Source organism: Hydra viridissima, unplaced genomic scaffold, assembly GCF_058129835.1.
Source record: "Hydra viridissima isolate aposymbiotic clone 2 unplaced genomic scaffold, HvirCarnegie_v1 scaffold_17, whole genome shotgun sequence".
In the NCBI taxonomy this organism is placed as follows: Eukaryota; Metazoa; Cnidaria; class Hydrozoa; order Anthoathecata; family Hydridae; genus Hydra; species Hydra viridissima.
Genome location: NW_028324316.1, coordinates 2,510,001 through 2,526,593, shown reverse-complemented (window position 1 = coordinate 2,526,593; position 16,593 = coordinate 2,510,001). Strand labels below are relative to the sequence as shown.

Here is a 16,593-nt window from a genome sequence, read left to right as displayed (position 1 = left end):
TTCTACCTTCCCTTTAACTAGATAACTTCATGATCCTCCAACTCCCGACTTAAATTGTCTGGCACTGTGCTACATGTTTTTAGTAGAAAGCTAGGCGTGCCACCACCAAGCACCAAAGAGCTGCTCCACAAACAGAAAAACTGTAAATATTCAATTAATTTTGCATTAAAAAAACTGAAAGTATTCAATTAGCTTTGTTTCTCTGGAGAGAGATTATTAGTGATTGAAGAAGCTGTTAAACAAAAAGAAGAACTTAATGAATGTCTAAAGGGACGCTTTGTGTTTCTTAACAGAGTGAACTATTTTGCAATCAATGTCTAATTTTTTTTTGAAAAAATGAAGTAGTTACCAAGACATTGGCAGTAAAAGACACTAAAGCTAATCACATCAGTGAATTTTTTCAGGTCTTAGTAGAAAAGGTTCTTAAAGAGTATGAACCTAAAGAAGAAAAAGTTCTTTCTGTCCAACTGACAGTATTTTAAACATGATTTTGACAAATTCATAATGTTATTAGTGACTGCATAAGAGTTTATTGCATAACAAGAGTTAAGAAAGGTTTTTTGTTTAGAAACTGTTTTTTAACAAATATTGTTTAAAGCACTAAGTGGTTGGATTATTTGTATCATAGTGATGAAATAGCCAATGATAACATTTTACTACAGTATATTTGTTGTTACAAATTGGTTACTTATGAAGGAGTCGGAGTCGGAGTCGGAGTCGGAGTCGGAGTCGGAGTCGGTCCATGATAAAATCAAGGAGTCGGAGTCGAAGTCGGAGTCGGAACAGCAGCTTACCGACTCCACAGCCCTGCTTATAGGTCCATGATTCGTAGTATGAAAAGTACTTAATCTGGTAATTATAGAGGTCATACGATAAATCTTTTATAAGTTGTTTCTACTGTCCATTTAATAATGATTTCGGTAAATAAAATGTTGCTAAGCAATATAGGTATCCATTGCAAGCAAGTATTTAAACTAACGTCACCGTTGAAACAGTAATCCTCAAATCAGTAAACAGCGCAAAAATGGCTCTTAAATCTTTTTTATATAAGGAGTTATTAGTTTTGTCCAGTAAAAGTGAATTCTGGCCCACTGAGTAGTGGTTTGAACGAAAATTTCGGCCGAAACAGAAAAAGTAAAAGGTTGTTGAAGCAGAAATTTCGGACTCGGTTTCGGCCGAAACCGATACCGAAGCCGAAAGTTTCCATTCGTTGCAATTAGCGGCAGCATTTCAGCAAGACGATAATTTAACTACATAATAAGTATTTATTATTACTAAAAAAAGTGGACTTTCCTGAATTTTAATTGAATTAACCACAACTACTATAACTATTTACAGAAAAAAATTTCTTTTTTTAATAAATTTATAATTTTTTGGAATGCTTTTTATTTTTTCAACTGATTTATTTAAAAAAATAAACAGTTGGATTGTTCTTCTAACCGCCTAAGCCGTATTAAACAACTTAATCTTAAAAATGGCGTTAAATAGGCAACTATTAATTTTTATCAATATTTTAATCAATAGATTAAGAAAATATATTGCAAAATAATAAAAAAAAAAGATTGTTTTTAACTTAACATTTAGCTATATCTAATACAAAATATTGTAGAATATCGAAAAGTTTCGAAAACCAAACGAAATTTTATCGGAACATATCGAATGAAATCGAAACTTAAAAAGTATCGTTATACATTTTTTAACGATAATTAATGCGATATTTTTCATAAGGTTATCAGAAAATATATCAAGTTGTTCATTTGAATATACAAAGTTGATCATTTGGCGGTGTCAACAAGATCGGTGTTATCTTTTTTGGTTTTAAAAGTAAACCACAAAAAATCTTCAGGTGAAATACTGACGTTGTGACAAGTCATCAACTTTATAGTTAATGATAAAGTATAACCTCAAAAAAAATACTATAAACAATATCATGAAGAACTCTGCATACCAAAAACCTTAGCTCACTTTTAGAGACTTTAGGAAAAAAACAATTTCTGAGTAATGGTTGTGACATTCTTTGTATAAAGTTGTATAAAGTAAAGTGAAGAAAAAAAATTTCTTAAGGAAAGTGTTTTTTTTTTTAGAATAGAAATAATTATTTCGCGTTAAAAAGAAACATTAAGAACCTGATTTGTGCCTAGTCCTCTTGATGACGCACATTATAAGTAAAGGCTGTCTAGAGTACGAGCTAATACTGTTCATTCGTTAAAATAACCGTAGTACTGTTTATACAAATTGCTCAAGTTTAAAATTTATCTCAACAAATGCGGGTGTTTCTTGTAATACTGACAAGGTATATTTCTCTATTTCTCATACACAAATTTGTTTAATGCTTCTCAAACCGGCTAGATTTTTAACAACGTGACAATAAATGTAAGTCTAAACTTTTAATTTTAATGATAATTCTTTTTCTAAATAAAAATTTTAAAGTAATGAGTAGATATCAACTGTTATAAGAGAGCGATATTTTTACAGATTTAGAAGGATGGCCAATAATTCATCCAGCGAGCTAAAAAAACCTGTGGCGAGTTATGGATGAGTAGGATAACTCGCAAGCTGTTTTTGACTTGCAGGTGTCTAGATAAGTTTAGTGCTTTTTTAGCATGTTTGAGTTTTAAAGTATTTTTTTCTAAAACGCTATTTTATGACGTAATCAACTCGTTTCAGATAAGGGAAGAAAAAGATAATTATCATACTTAAAAACCTTTTTATAGGTCAATTATATGCACTTACAAACATTTCAAATGAGAATTGCACACAAACACTTTTTTTAAATGCAAAAGCTTTCTTTTATGTAGAAAAGAGACTAGCAAAATTGCTGCGATAATGTTTACATAAAATATTGAAATAAAAGTATTTAAAGTAACAAAGTGTAGTGTATGTATTACTTTGCCTAGAAGGACAAACTTATGTTAAGCAATAAGGTAGATTAGGGTATAATGAGCACCTTAAGCGAAAATGGGAATTCTTTCAAAAATAATTATACTGAACCCAAAGTTTTTGACTATAAGCAATCTTTATGGGTCACTACTCACGATTCACTTTCATTTTTGGGTACTAGAAATATTTTCTTAAAAATTCGGAGGTTTTTAAAAAACAGCAAAAGTGCTCATATTACCTACACCACTGGGTAATATGAGCACTTCAAATTATTAGATGAAAAATGTTAAATTACCCAAAAATAACAATCCAAAGCGACGCATTTAACAGAAGATCAGGAGTAAAATGACAAAGTAGTAATTTTAACATCTAATAACATAACATTGTCGCTTTCTAGACAAATGTTAAAAGTAATATTTTGCAGTTGCAATACAACAACAAAAAAAGATTTGTGATTACTTGTATAGTCACAAAATATTATGTTAATCTTAACATAGTAACATAAAATGTTTGTTAACATAACACAAAATAAACATAATAAAATGAGATAAGATTGTTTTATAACATTAAGTAAAATAAGTCTCTTTATATACAAATAAATTTTAAAAGAAGCATTTTATTTGCAGCTGCAACACAAAAAAGCAGTTTTCAGTTTATGCTTTCCTGTACATGTTTCGCAGTACCAACTCCTGCAATGACTGCATTAGTTCCCATGGCACTTCAGACTCGTTGTTCAAAATATCATTAGTTTCATCATCATTATTTGAAACAACCTAAAATGGAAACTAAGCTATAAATTCAAATGGTAAACATTTATTTGTTTTTTAAGACTATAGGCAACTTACTATGATCTTTTGTATTACATCTTTTGGTTTATTCTTCTTGGTCTGAATATTACAGACAACATCTGAATTGATTTTCTTTTTTTTTCTGCATATTTCTTAAACTTGTAGAAGTATTTAGAATGCACTTTTTTTTTGTTTTAGAATCTTCAAGTAAAGTTCTATATGGAGAGCTGGTAACTATAGCAGCATGTCGAACAGATTTTCGTTTTCTTGATGCTTTGTTAACAGATACAGACTCATCAAGCAGCTGTGCAAAAGTTTTAGTCTCTGGAATATTGGATTCTTCTGATATAGGACATGTGCTAAATATGTTGGTTTGGTAGTTTGTTGATGTTTGCCTTGTTAGTTGAGATACATTCAGTTCTGACTTGCTCTGATCTTTGATTAGTCAACAGACATATTGTGTGCTCCACAAGAGGGGCACTGTTAGAAGTGCTCTGTTCTTGATTAGTCACTACAGCTGCCATATAATCTTCATCTTTGAAGATATGACAATTAAAAGGATGAATTCCTGATTTACAGAACCCACTTTCAGCTTTACTCACTGAAGCAGCCTTGCCATAAGCAGTACTAAAAAGATTTCCAAATTCAGCCTCTGTTACTGTTCTACCAGGGTGGTGGCAATGCCATGTCTGTACAAGTGAATTGTATCTCAATCTTAGTGATTTAAAAAATGAGATATCTAGAGGCTGCATTTTATGGGTACAATGACTTCAAAGGCTTAATATGATCGCATTATTTGTACATGCCTTTAATATTACTTTTATATTTTTTACATGGCTGCCATGACCATCTGATTTTAGTAAAGTTGGTGTAATACAATCTGATGCCTGTTTAAATTATAAGAAGTGATCAAACCAGATATTAAACAGTTCATTTATCCAACCTTTTTTTTGTTGCAACACCCAGTGCTCTTTGGGGTGCTTGATCCATGAAAGATGGTTTCAATCGTGCATGTGGAAAAATAATCATGGGAGGTACATATGCTCCAACAGCCCTCACACAATATAACACTGTATACTTGTTTTGCCTTTTTCAAGACTTGTTATTGCTCCTACTGATCTCTTTCCTTTTGGAGCAACAAAATGCAACTTGGTGGGATTGCAATTGCATCATGTTGATTAAATAGTATTGACTCATAAGCATCAAAAAAGTGATTAAGTTTCTCTTTGTTAAACCCTGATGCATGTGCCATGGAAGTTGGTTCTGGTTTTCTCAAGTATAAATTAGAGTTAGATTTTAAAAATGAACGAATCCAATCTTCTCCTGCACATTGCCTTTTTTTAATTAAACTTATGTGGAATGTAAATTACCTCACAGAAACAATATACAAGATGCTTTATTTCCATCTTTGTTAACCCAAACAGTCTTTTTTCCATTCAAATGATAAAACTAAATAGTTCAGATTCTTGAGAAGAACTTAGTGTTTTTGGTCGACCAAGACTTTTTTTTAAAACAGCCCCATTTTTAACTTTATCTAGGTAACGTCTCAATGTCTGTCTTAGTATTCCAACTAATTTTGCCGCATATTTCTAACTTTTCCCAAATTTAAACACATCATTAACTGCTTTTTTCAGATTTTCCAAGGACTATTTAGCTCTTGAAAATTTTGAAAATTATCACCCATTAATTGAAAAGTGTTTTCGATTTTTTTTAGTTCACTTTAGAAAAACGGACTTAAAGGCAACAAGCTAAGGAGTGAAGAGAAACTAAGCATGGGAATTTCGGCCTTCGAAATCGACGAAATTAAACGAAACGAAATTCGTGTTTCAATTTCGGATCGAAATTGAGAACGAAATTTCGATTTTTTGGATTGTTTAATTTCGCGAAATAATTTCGTATAATTTCGGGTCATTGAAAGTAACGAAATTGACACGAAATTAAACATAAGTTTTAATTTCGTAATTTCGAAATTCGTGAATTTGTTATGTTTAAAAATTTCGGTTTTTCGAAATTCGCGAAATTGTACTTTACCCACATTTTCGGATTGACGGTATTCGAAATCGAAATCACCGAAATTAGAAAGAACTCAGCATATTGAAGTAAAATTCGACAACTTTGATCTAATTTCGTTGATTCCGATATAATTTTGGAAGGTCGAAATTATTTCGTTACTTCAGTTAATTTTGTTAATTTCGCGAAATCCCCTTAAAACCCAAAATTTTCCCCTACAAGATACAAAATTATTAAAAGAAGTAATAGTTTCGTTTATTTTGTTTTAATTTCGTTTATTTCGTTCTAATTTCGTATATTTCGATTTAATTTTGTTATTTTCCCCATTTTCACCTTAATTTATTATAAAATGAAATAAAATGAAATGAAATGAAATTAAATAAATTGTAATTTATTATTTCTTTTGCAGTAGAAACATTTAAATCAAATCAAATTTAAATCCAAAAAGTAGCACTGTAGCAGTAGTAGCACAGAGAAACTAGTAGTAGTAGTTTTGGTTAACAAAATGATAATGAGTTTTAAGTTAAAATTGTCAATATTTATATTCAAATCGAATTTAATACAAAACCAGCGAAATTAAATCAAAATTATCGAAATTAATAAGAAACCAGCAAGATTAAAACGAACCTATCGAAATTAAAAAAAAGAGGCGAAATTAATACTCATGAGGCGAAATTAAAACTCCCACTGGTTGAAATTTAATGAAAAATTTAATCTACCAAAAGTAATAAAATTAATTTCGACGTTTTATTAATTATTGCACGAAATCAACAAAATTATTTCGAAAGTATCAAAATAAAATCAAAATTGACGACATAAGACGAAATAGGCGAATTAGTTCCAAATTTGACGAAATTTAGGCGAAAATTCGGTATGTTTCAAATTTCGATTTTTGTTTTTTTCTAAATTCACGAAATTGCGAAATTCGATTTACCTGCCAGTCTCGTTCTTTCGAAATTCGCGAAATTTATTTTTCTGATAAATTCGAAAATTCGTCTTTCGAAATTCAATATAAATTTCGATACGAAATTTATTTCGACCCAAAACTTGTGGAAGAATTTCGACTCGAAATTAGTTTCGATCCAATTTTGAATACATTTCGGACCGAAATTTAGATCGAAACATCCGAAATTACGAAATCATCGAATTTCGAACTTCGAAATTCCCATGCTTAAGAGAAACTTTCTGTAAGAATCAGGCAAAAACACAACTTTTTTAGAGTGACCCTCTTCAAAATCACTAATTTTTTAATATGTTGTTGCTATTCATACTGGAAGCTCAGTTCCAAAATTTTTTTTTTAAATATTCATTGGTTCTCTAGATATTGGATTTCAAAGTTTGAGTAAATTTATAGAAATATTGACTAAATGGTGCGGTAAGCATTTTTAAACTTAAAAAATGTACAAAAAAATTACTTTAAATTAGAAATTGCACTTGATTAATGATTATTGGCTAGTTTAGACTTAAAAATTGTAAATTAGATAAAACAAAGACTTTGGCCTGTCTAAATATCATGCATCAAAAGTACGCCAAAATTTATTTTTAGTCTTTTTGAATCTTCGTTTTCATCTAAAGCCGCAAGAATCCCATAACTTTTTTTTTTAATTATAAATCTTCAACTAGTTAGTTACCTTAAAATATAAAAAAAACTATGGGCAAGTAAAGGCTTAATCGCAAAATCCAACTCAAAAATGAAAGTTTAGTCATTTCGCGCATTTTTCGTGACCACATAATGGCTAAAGCCCTGGGTTTACAAGAAATAGTATAAGAGAAACGTGAACATTGTTCTTTTAATGATCAGATAGAAAAATAACAGTTGTGGGGTATGCGCATATTTGATAGTTATTCAAAAAAGCATACATGTTGTTTTACAGTTAACTTCTTAACTTATTTTTTAATCTCATTTGTTCATTAGTTTGTTAGCTTCTTCAAAGTCATTTGTTGCTAAGAAGTAATCGCCAGCTTGATTGATTGGAGTCGGGGGACTTATTTTACGTAAGATGCTGTCATCTTTCTGGTTAGGCCATCGATAACAATTTTTTCCAAAAGATACACATTTCATGCAGTCAACTACAGTACCGTCTTCAGTTATCTGAAAATATTAAAACAAATTTTAAAAAATTTATGAATAACATAATGAAACATAATACTTCTATAATAAATAATGATTTAAATTTTAATATTGTTATCAATGCTATTAGCTTTTAACTTTTTAGTTTTTTCGTTTACCTCTGCAATAACTCCTGGATACCATTGATTTTTGTGAACAATTGCCACCCAATCATCTTTCTTCCATATAACAGAAAGTTCAGTTGCAAGTTTATGTATTTCTTCTTGATATTTCTCGGCTTCTTCATCTTCAAATTCATTGTTATCATTTTCTTCAATAGTCGGTGCAGGTAATTTTTCAATTTTTAGATTACTCCATCTAGAAAACAAAGATCTTATTTGTTGGCTTGAAACGAACTCATCCGCGGTTAGATATTTTCTTATCAGTGTATTAAGTGCTTCTGGTGATATCTTCTTTCCTGTATTTTCTCCATTTATGAAGTTTTCATAAAGTAGTTTTTTCTGCTTTATGGAAAAACGAAACGTCTTTCTTGTTGGTAATGCCCAACCTAACTTTTTTAACTTTTGAGAGTATATATTGTTTATTGGGGTAGGTGTGATTTTAATCGATGCGGTTATACAATTTGAATGAACTTCCGACGTTGCTTTCATCTTTTCAGTGTAAGTCTTTTTTACTTTCTCTAAAGAAGAAATTTCTTCAGATCTTTTGTGCTGCCCTATCAACACATGTCCCTCTAACTCGATAATTGTTTCAAAATATTCCATACAACCTGTCTCCTGGCAAAAATGTAATATATTCAAACCATAATTTCTTTTCTTATTTTTTTCCCTGAGTTTTTCGCTGAAAGTTTCCTTCAGTATTTGTGAATGGAACAATCAATTCAATTGATGTTTCAACTGAAAGGTTGTTGTATAGCACTTTCACTCCTTCTCCAATTTCATAGTATCGCCACAAAGTCATGTTGTCTTCTTGAAACTCATAGGAGTGGTAGTTGCTTATATTTGGAATTTTAGGACCAGTTAAAGTAACATTCTCAATTTTTGCAATGCTAACCATAGCGTTTTTGATGCCATATCCGTATTTCACTGCTTTTGCAACATCTTCTGCTGTTACTATGTCAATGCCAGCATCTACATAACTTCTCAATATTGTTTTAGCGGATGCACTTTCTCTATCGCATTGGTCTTTTCCACAGCAAGGCTCATTAAAGTCGTACCATAGAAGTTTAAAATTCTTCATTTTGCAGAGCTTGTACATAGATTCGACTGAATAATTAGCATGATAACAGTTAGCATTATCTGACTTCGCAAAAATATTTACTGTTTCTGGCTCTTCTAGGCGAAACTGATTTAGAACTGATTCAGCAATAGAGATAACAGAGGAAACACCTTTATCGAATAGATACACAATTGTTAGGCAAACGTGTTTTTTGAGAATGTCTTTTTTTTTTGTAAAAAAAACATCTAACTGCATACTGATGCCTTTCTTTCCAAAGTAGTCCTTCTGGCTCTCTAGAAATTTCACGGGCATTATTTTTTGTGAATAGTCTTTCAACTAAAATGCTGATTTTTCATCTAGTTGTTTAAATGCAACATTTGTTTTTTTTTTTGCTGCGCATCTCTTAGTAAGTGCATCATATACTCTGTGATGCTGCTTATTAAAACTTTAATATCATATAATACATCATCACCAACATTATTTTCATTTCCTATTTGGTTGACTTCATCTAAAACTTCAAATAATTCATTGCATTCATAGAATACAGAATCATTCAAAATGCTACATGATTGCAATTTAATGTTTTCAGGATCAGAAATCATCAATATTAAGTATATGTTATTTTTTAGATACTATTGCAATAAACCATAGGTATTTTTTTATAAATAAGATAGGTTAAAGGTTAGTACCTATTTATGAAAATCAAATTTTACGGTAAACCCAGGGCTTTAGCCATTATGAGGTCACAAAAAAAGCGCCAAATGACTTAACTTTCATTTTTGATTTGGATTTTGCGACTAAGTCTTTACTTGCCCATATGTTTTTTTATATTTTAAAGTATTAACTAGTTGAAGATTTATAATTTAAAATATAATTATAGAATAATCACGACTTTGGATGAAAACGAAGATCAAAAATGACAAAAAAAATCATTTTTCGCGTATTTTGAAGCACGATATTAGACAAGGAAAAACATTTTATTTACCTGTTTTGTTAATTTTTTGTCTAAAATAGCCAATAAACAATAATCAAGTGAAATTGGTATTTGATAGCATATATTTTGTTCTATTTTCAAGTTTAAAAATGCATTTGACTACATTTGGTCAATATAAATATACTCAAACTATAAATTTACTCAAACTTTGAAATCTAATATCTAGAGAACCAATGAATATTTTTAAAAAAATTTTGGAACTGAGCTTCCAGTATGAATAGCAACAACATATTAAAAAATTAGCAATTTTGAAGAGGGTCACTCTAAAAAAGTTGTATTTTTGCCTGATTCTTACAGAAAGTCTGTCTTAAAAGTTAAAACCCATGATAATATGAGCATGCTCATTTTACCAGGAAATGGTATGATCTAGTAGATTAAGCATAAAATGTTCAAATTATACAGATTCCACTTGATAAGTCCTTATAGGCTTAGCAAATAAGTTTTCCTATAAGAAAATGCAAAAAGAACAACTTTAACATCAAAATTAAACTACACAGATCTATTTTTGTGTATCAAGAATATTTTAATAAACTAAATTATTTACTTGCGTTTTAATTAGAAGACACCCGCTAGTAACTGCATACCGCTATAAACTTAATAGGCTTCTTTATTTAACTGCTGCATAAAAATCATTATAAAACACCAAACTTCTGGAAATTCATTGAATGTAAAATAGAAAACTTCGCGTATGCTCATATTACCCAGATGCTCATAATACCCTAATATACCTTACATTTACTTTATAACTAGAAATATTTTTGAGCATCATTATAATTGTTATAAATTTGATATAGTTCAAAATAATTATTTAGCGAGCCTTCAGGGCATATAACACTCATTTCATACAGTTTTTTCAATCTTTCAACCTTTCAATCTTTTGCAGAGTTGACATTATTGACTTCTACTACGATATATTTACACAAATATTTATGGGTTATAAGTAACATTAGCATGATTTCAATTCTACTAAATCTACTCTTGATTAAATTGTAACTATTTGGTTAACTTTTTACGAAATTCTTTCTAAGACTGTTAATATTTTTTCTTCCGAAGCACTGGACAATTTTAAATTTCTAGTTTACCAGTACATTTAGATGTAATTAAAACGTAGTTGAAATGCAATTATATTTAAAAGTCAAACTCGTAATGATTACATTAACTTTAAGTATTTTAATGAGCATGTGTCGGAACACGAACTTTTAATGCAACAGAATCTTAAAATCATTTTTCAATTCAATAGAATAGAATTTAATGCAATAGAATAGAAATTAAATTAATTTAATACAATAGAACAGAAAATAAATTCAAAAGAATGGCTACTGCATGATATATTCATTAATGCTGTTTTCAATTCTCATAATTCTGCGTAATAAAATTGAACGAGCCATTGTAAAAGTACAATGACGAAAAAACAACTCTTCTTGTTCACAATATTAGTGGCCGCCATGTTGGTTTTTCGCAATAGTGAATATTTACAGAAGCTAATATTTTCTTTTCTACCAAAGACATCTTATTCTCGCGCCGTCGTGAAGCGTGTGGTAATTCCTGAATCACAATTTTACAAGCTGGAAATTTCGAACCTTACCAAAGACAATACTTTTTTTAAACAAACTTGCTGGAAAGATTTCTCTGACGAAAATAAAAATGACATTAACATTGTTTCCCCACATCAAGCACTTTGCTTGTTTAAACCCCTTAAAGTGAACAATGAGAAAAAGTTTCCAGAGAAAATTGTTGTTTTAGGCATTGGAGTTCATTTAGGACCTGCAGCAGACAATAAGGAAATGCTACCAAAAGCAGGTTTCAAGTATATCAGTTGGGAATACAGAGATAAACGTCTAAATGGATTGCAGAATTATCTAATTGCAGGTTATTCTAAGAAGCATTTGAAACTGACGCAAGAAAAGTTTTGGAATGCCTACTGGAATGATCCTGAATTAATGGAAGCAGACATCATCGTTTGTGGGTTTGATGTTTGGCATTGTCTAATTTTTGCTCCATTCAATAAAAAAATGGTTATAAATAGCAACTATCGATTTGACGGCCACATAGCAACATCGGACAAAGATATGATTGATTTACAAAATGAACTTTATGCCGCTGTGAGGTATAACCCTGATGTTATAATGGCTGGTAGTATCATCTATGATGTGATGTATCAGCAACATTTCCTTGGATCTCATAAGATGATACCGATACCAGCATCTTGTGAATATGTTCAACATCGAATTGAAAAAGAACTCGAAGGAAATGTAAAATGCATTAACGAGTGTAAAAAGACGAGTAACAAGACAATTATTCTGATTTTTCCAAAGCGTTTGTCAGATGGTGGGTGGAGGATTGCTAATGATCTTAAGCTTAAAGCAGGCAAAAACGAACAAACATTTGAAATAAAACATTTTCGTGAATGTTTTCCATCTGGTTATAGGTATTGTCAGTTGGGTATGTTTATATCTCTGTTATGTTTATCTACGTTAAGTAGGGTAAGGTTGCTAATATTGTACCGATGCCTATATTGTACTTTTAACATAACTTGTTATTTTTACAACCCACAAGAAGTTTTTTAACTTATTTTTTATCTTTGCTGAATGAAATTAAGTAGTCAACTGTTTTTTTTGTCATCCAACTGCATTAAGGCCAGAGTAAGCTCTTGTTGGTTTGTTATTGGAGATTTCTTATTTTAGGTTTTTATGGCTAAGCGTATTTCACTAAAAAAAGCAGAAGATATGATTTGTTCAGTGTATTTATGTTAAAGCATAATTTATCTAAATTCAAAATAAATACCTAGAATTTAAAATATTTTATTTTTAGTTGCCAAATTTTTTTCTTAACTGTATCTCAGATTAGTTGCGTAAATTGTACCTCAAGGCATGTCCTAAATTGTACCGACGCACAGTGGAAAATTGTAGAGCAACAGCATATCATAAATGTTTTTTACTAATGTCGCTACTGTCATTATATTTCAATTTTATTTAATAGTTTAATGGTCAATCATTACTATAATGCAGGAGTTTCACATAATTTTATGTAAAAGTAAAAGTTTTGAAGCCCTATTGTTTATTACTTTTGCGGATGTTCATTTCAAACCTGTTCGCTTCATCACTTTAAAAGTTAATTTTCTAAAAAACTTTCTAGGAATAAGTATAAAGTATTATACATTTTTGAAAGGCTCATGTTATGGAGATTTTAAGAAAATTATACATTTTTACTTATATGGTTCAGTTTAGGAGTAATTATTTGAACAATAAAATAAATGAAAAAAATTAATATTCTTCAAGTTCACTGAGACTTTTGGTAGTTACCCACGCTTCCCCACGCTTTACATTTAATGTAGTATTGTAGCCTAGGTGTTTATTAAAAACATGTATAAGAATGAGTTGCAAAAACGTGCGGTTTCCGAAATTATCGAGAAAAGAGTAATAAAAGTAAAAAAACAGAAAACCGCTTTTTATCGTGGTTTCAAATTTTGTTCATTTATAACAATAGCTTGGTATATGTTTTTTAACTTATTATCAATTTTTTATTTATACCATGGCATTCTTGTATTTTTGCACTCCTTTTGTAGTGAATGTACACTGCCAATATATAAAGAGTTGAAACATTTATATCAGTATAACAAATTCACAGTGGAAATTAAATCAACTCGTTTGAGTATTGAATATTACTTTAGTTACTTTTGTGACTTGTTGAAATGACAACTTTTAAGTGTTTGAAATGTAAATTATTGCTTTCCTATATTGATGGAGGAAAGACAGTTGAGGCACTGTCAACAACTTTAAAAGAAAATTATCAACTTTCTGAGGACAACTTGTGTTTCATCATGGGTGATATTCAAAGGCACATTATTCCGTCTTTTAATAAACTATGGATACTGGCGTCACGGAAAAAGGAAGCTTTTTTATCTAAGAACAGTGATTGGTTGGATATTGTGTATCTTTACCTAACTCAGAAGAGACAATTACCGACTCCACGCCATCTACTTCTTTTGAAAAACGCGGAAGGCCGTGCGTGTCTTATGGAGATTCGTCAGAATCCAGCAAAAAAAAGAAAAAATTCCATGTTACTTAAGGAATATGGATTCGAGCATATTTTTAATACATATCTTCAGGCGTTGCATTCAATAGGAGAAGAAGCAGAAGCAAAACTTGTGGAATCATTAAGGATTGCTGATAAAGACAAAAAAAAATTAACATCGAGTTTTATGGAAAACGCAAGCCAGAAAAATATGCTAACGGATGAAGAAGCACTCAGCGTGTTTATTGATTCAGATTTAACAAAAGCACAATATTTGTACATGAGGAAGGTGACAAATGAACGATATTGTTCCACATTTCCACCATATTGTAAAATTCAAGAAATTAAACAGACCTGCTATCCACCATCTTCTGCAATAGAAATTACGAACACACATGCGAAAATTCTGGAACTGCAAGATTTATTGGATCACACTGTAGCTAGAATTTTGACCATAGATTCCGTGTACAGTATTGAATTCAAGCATTTACTTTCATATAGTAAATGGGGCTGTGATGGTTTCACTGGCCAAAGCCAATACAAGCAGAAACTTCCAGAGGAATCTGAACTTATTTCTGATGCAAATTTGTTTACTAGTTCTTTGGTGCCTATCAAACTAATTGATAAAGTAACTGGCGCAGTTGTTTGGCAAAATCCGGCACCTTCATATGTTTGTTTTTGTCGACCTATATGCATAGAATTCTGCAAAGAGATTTCCAAGAAAAATAAAGCCATTGTAGATGAAGTAAAGAGCCAAATAAATTCTTTGCGTGAAATGTGCAAGAACTTGATGAAGATACTCTGCAGCTTTTGAAAGTCAACGAACTGATTTCAGGAACTGAAAGTCTCTATGCAGTTATGATATAGTACCTTTAAGGTGGTACCAGGGTAAAAAACGGCTATTTTTGATAAAATTTTGAAAAATACCAAAATTAATGTTTTGAATTCTTAAACCTTCCTATTTCAATATGCGTATTGCAAAAAGTCAAAAATCTTCTTAATTTTAATCAAATTTGGCCTTTTTTTAAAGAGCAGTTTGGTTCTTGCTTCATAACAACGACCTTAGAAACGCCTTTTTTCTCTCTAAATCTCAATTTTTCAGAAAAAATAACTTTTCATAGAAAATAGATAATAGGCTGAAATTTTGCAGGTTTAAAGCTGAACATATTACGAATGTTGTCTGTGAAGCAAATTTTTGTTATTTTTTATTTAAAACTCATTTTTATCATGCTTTGGTCCCAAACTACCTTTAATTTTATATCTTAAAGTTCGAATGTCAACCTGGTAAAATTAAAAATGTTTTAAAAAAATCTGTTTCATTGACAACATTCTTAATACATTAAAGAATTCATGTTCAAATTTTCAAGCAGTTTTGACTCTTTTTGAGTTAGTTATATTAGATGAAAGAATAAGCAGTTTTGGGGGTAACATAACACTAACTATGCGCATAATTAATGACGTCATCACTAAAATTTTTTTTTTTGGGCTACTGTTTTATATATTTTTTTTGTTCATTAACAGAAAAGAGCTAAAGTCTATTAATAATTTTCAATTTCTTGTTAAAAAGTTACCTTTACCCTGGTACCACCTTAATATACCTATACATTATTTCATAAAAGCAACTATTTAAAAATTGTTATTAAGAAACTGTTTTAAATATTTCTATAATTAGTAGGTAAGCACTTTATGTATTTTTCGTCGTTTTTAATAATTTTAAGGTATTTTCATACATTTGTAAAGCATTGTGTTAAAGTGTAAATTAACAAACTGCCAATTTTGAAGTTTTTGATTTTTATTTATTTATTTTAAATATTGTATTACAAAAGATTCTTATAAAAATTATTTCTCAAGAAGCGTCATATACTACTTTACATTTGTGCAAAATTTCAAATCTCTATTTTTAGTAACAAAAAAGTTATCGATTTTTGGTCCGAAACACACCTTTATTTTCCACTGTGCGACGCAACCATTCTGACCGCTAAAAAACGCGTGTAAAGTTTAACAAATTCGTTTTGAGATTCAAATTAGAAAAATATTCATACTTACAATACGAACTTCACCACTTAAACAAAAAAAGAAAAATTTCAGTAATACTCTTGTATTGACAAGCAGTCCTTAAAATGATGCACTCTCTAGTTCAGTTTTACCAATATGTCAAGGCTAGTGTCATGTTGGCTGTGCAGGTGTTAATCAAAAACAGACACAATATATCTGAAACTTTTGTCAAAAATATTGTTTTTATGTATTTTATTTTACAATATTTAGTGTGGTTGTTTTTAAAACAGATATAGTATATATTGTTTTACATTATTTAGCATAACTATCTTTAATACCTACCTTCCTCCTCTATTCTAATCTTAGCTAACCCATTGGTAAACATACAATTTAAATAAAAATTGTGCCATATGTGGTGATACCTGTTTTCGGCATTTTCCAGAAGAAAAAAATTCAAGTTGCATAGAGTTTATTAAATAAAAAACTTCATTTCATTATATTTTGGGGAGTTAGTGTTATGTTATGTTATATCAGAATATTTCCAATGGCTGATTTTATAAAAACCATTCCTTTTAATCAGTTCTTTAAGTCCCTTAAATCTAAAATCATAAAATATTTGCAAA

The 16,593-nt window shown here is 30.1% G+C and overlaps 2 protein-coding genes and 1 pseudogene across 2 annotated transcripts in view; 1 reads left to right on the top strand and 2 right to left on the bottom strand.

Moving 5' to 3' along the window:
• Nucleotides 1-3,328: 3,328 nt before the first annotated feature.
• On the bottom strand, nucleotides 3,329-5,431 carry LOC149877059 (uncharacterized). Its single transcript, XM_090074630.1, has 2 exons — nucleotides 3,726-5,431; nucleotides 3,329-3,653 (listed from the first exon to the last, which is right to left on the bottom strand). Exon 1 carries the CDS (start codon nucleotides 4,418-4,420, stop codon nucleotides 4,028-4,030), a length of 393 nt encoding a protein of 130 aa, XP_089930756.1. The 5' UTR covers nucleotides 4,421-5,431; the 3' UTR covers nucleotides 3,329-3,653; nucleotides 3,726-4,027.
• Nucleotides 5,432-7,578: 2,147 nt separating this feature from the next.
• On the bottom strand, nucleotides 7,579-9,279 carry LOC149877058 (uncharacterized; annotated as a pseudogene).
• Nucleotides 9,280-11,088: 1,809 nt separating this feature from the next.
• The window catches only part of LOC145182759 (uncharacterized), a gene marked incomplete at its 3' end in the record, with an annotated part of 8,252 nt that continues 2,747 nt past the window's right edge, over nucleotides 11,089-16,593 (top strand). Inside the window, exon 1 of the mRNA XM_080057993.2 lies at nucleotides 11,089-12,403. Within this exon, the coding sequence (XP_079914119.2) occupies nucleotides 11,362-12,403 (1,042 nt within the window). The remainder of the gene's footprint in view (nucleotides 12,404-16,593) is intronic.

What these genes read in the sequence shown, in the direction of transcription:
- LOC149877059 (XM_090074630.1), bottom strand. Translation starts at nt 4,420, where the DNA reads ATGCAGCCTCTAGATATCTCATTTTTTAAATCACTAAGATTGAGATAC.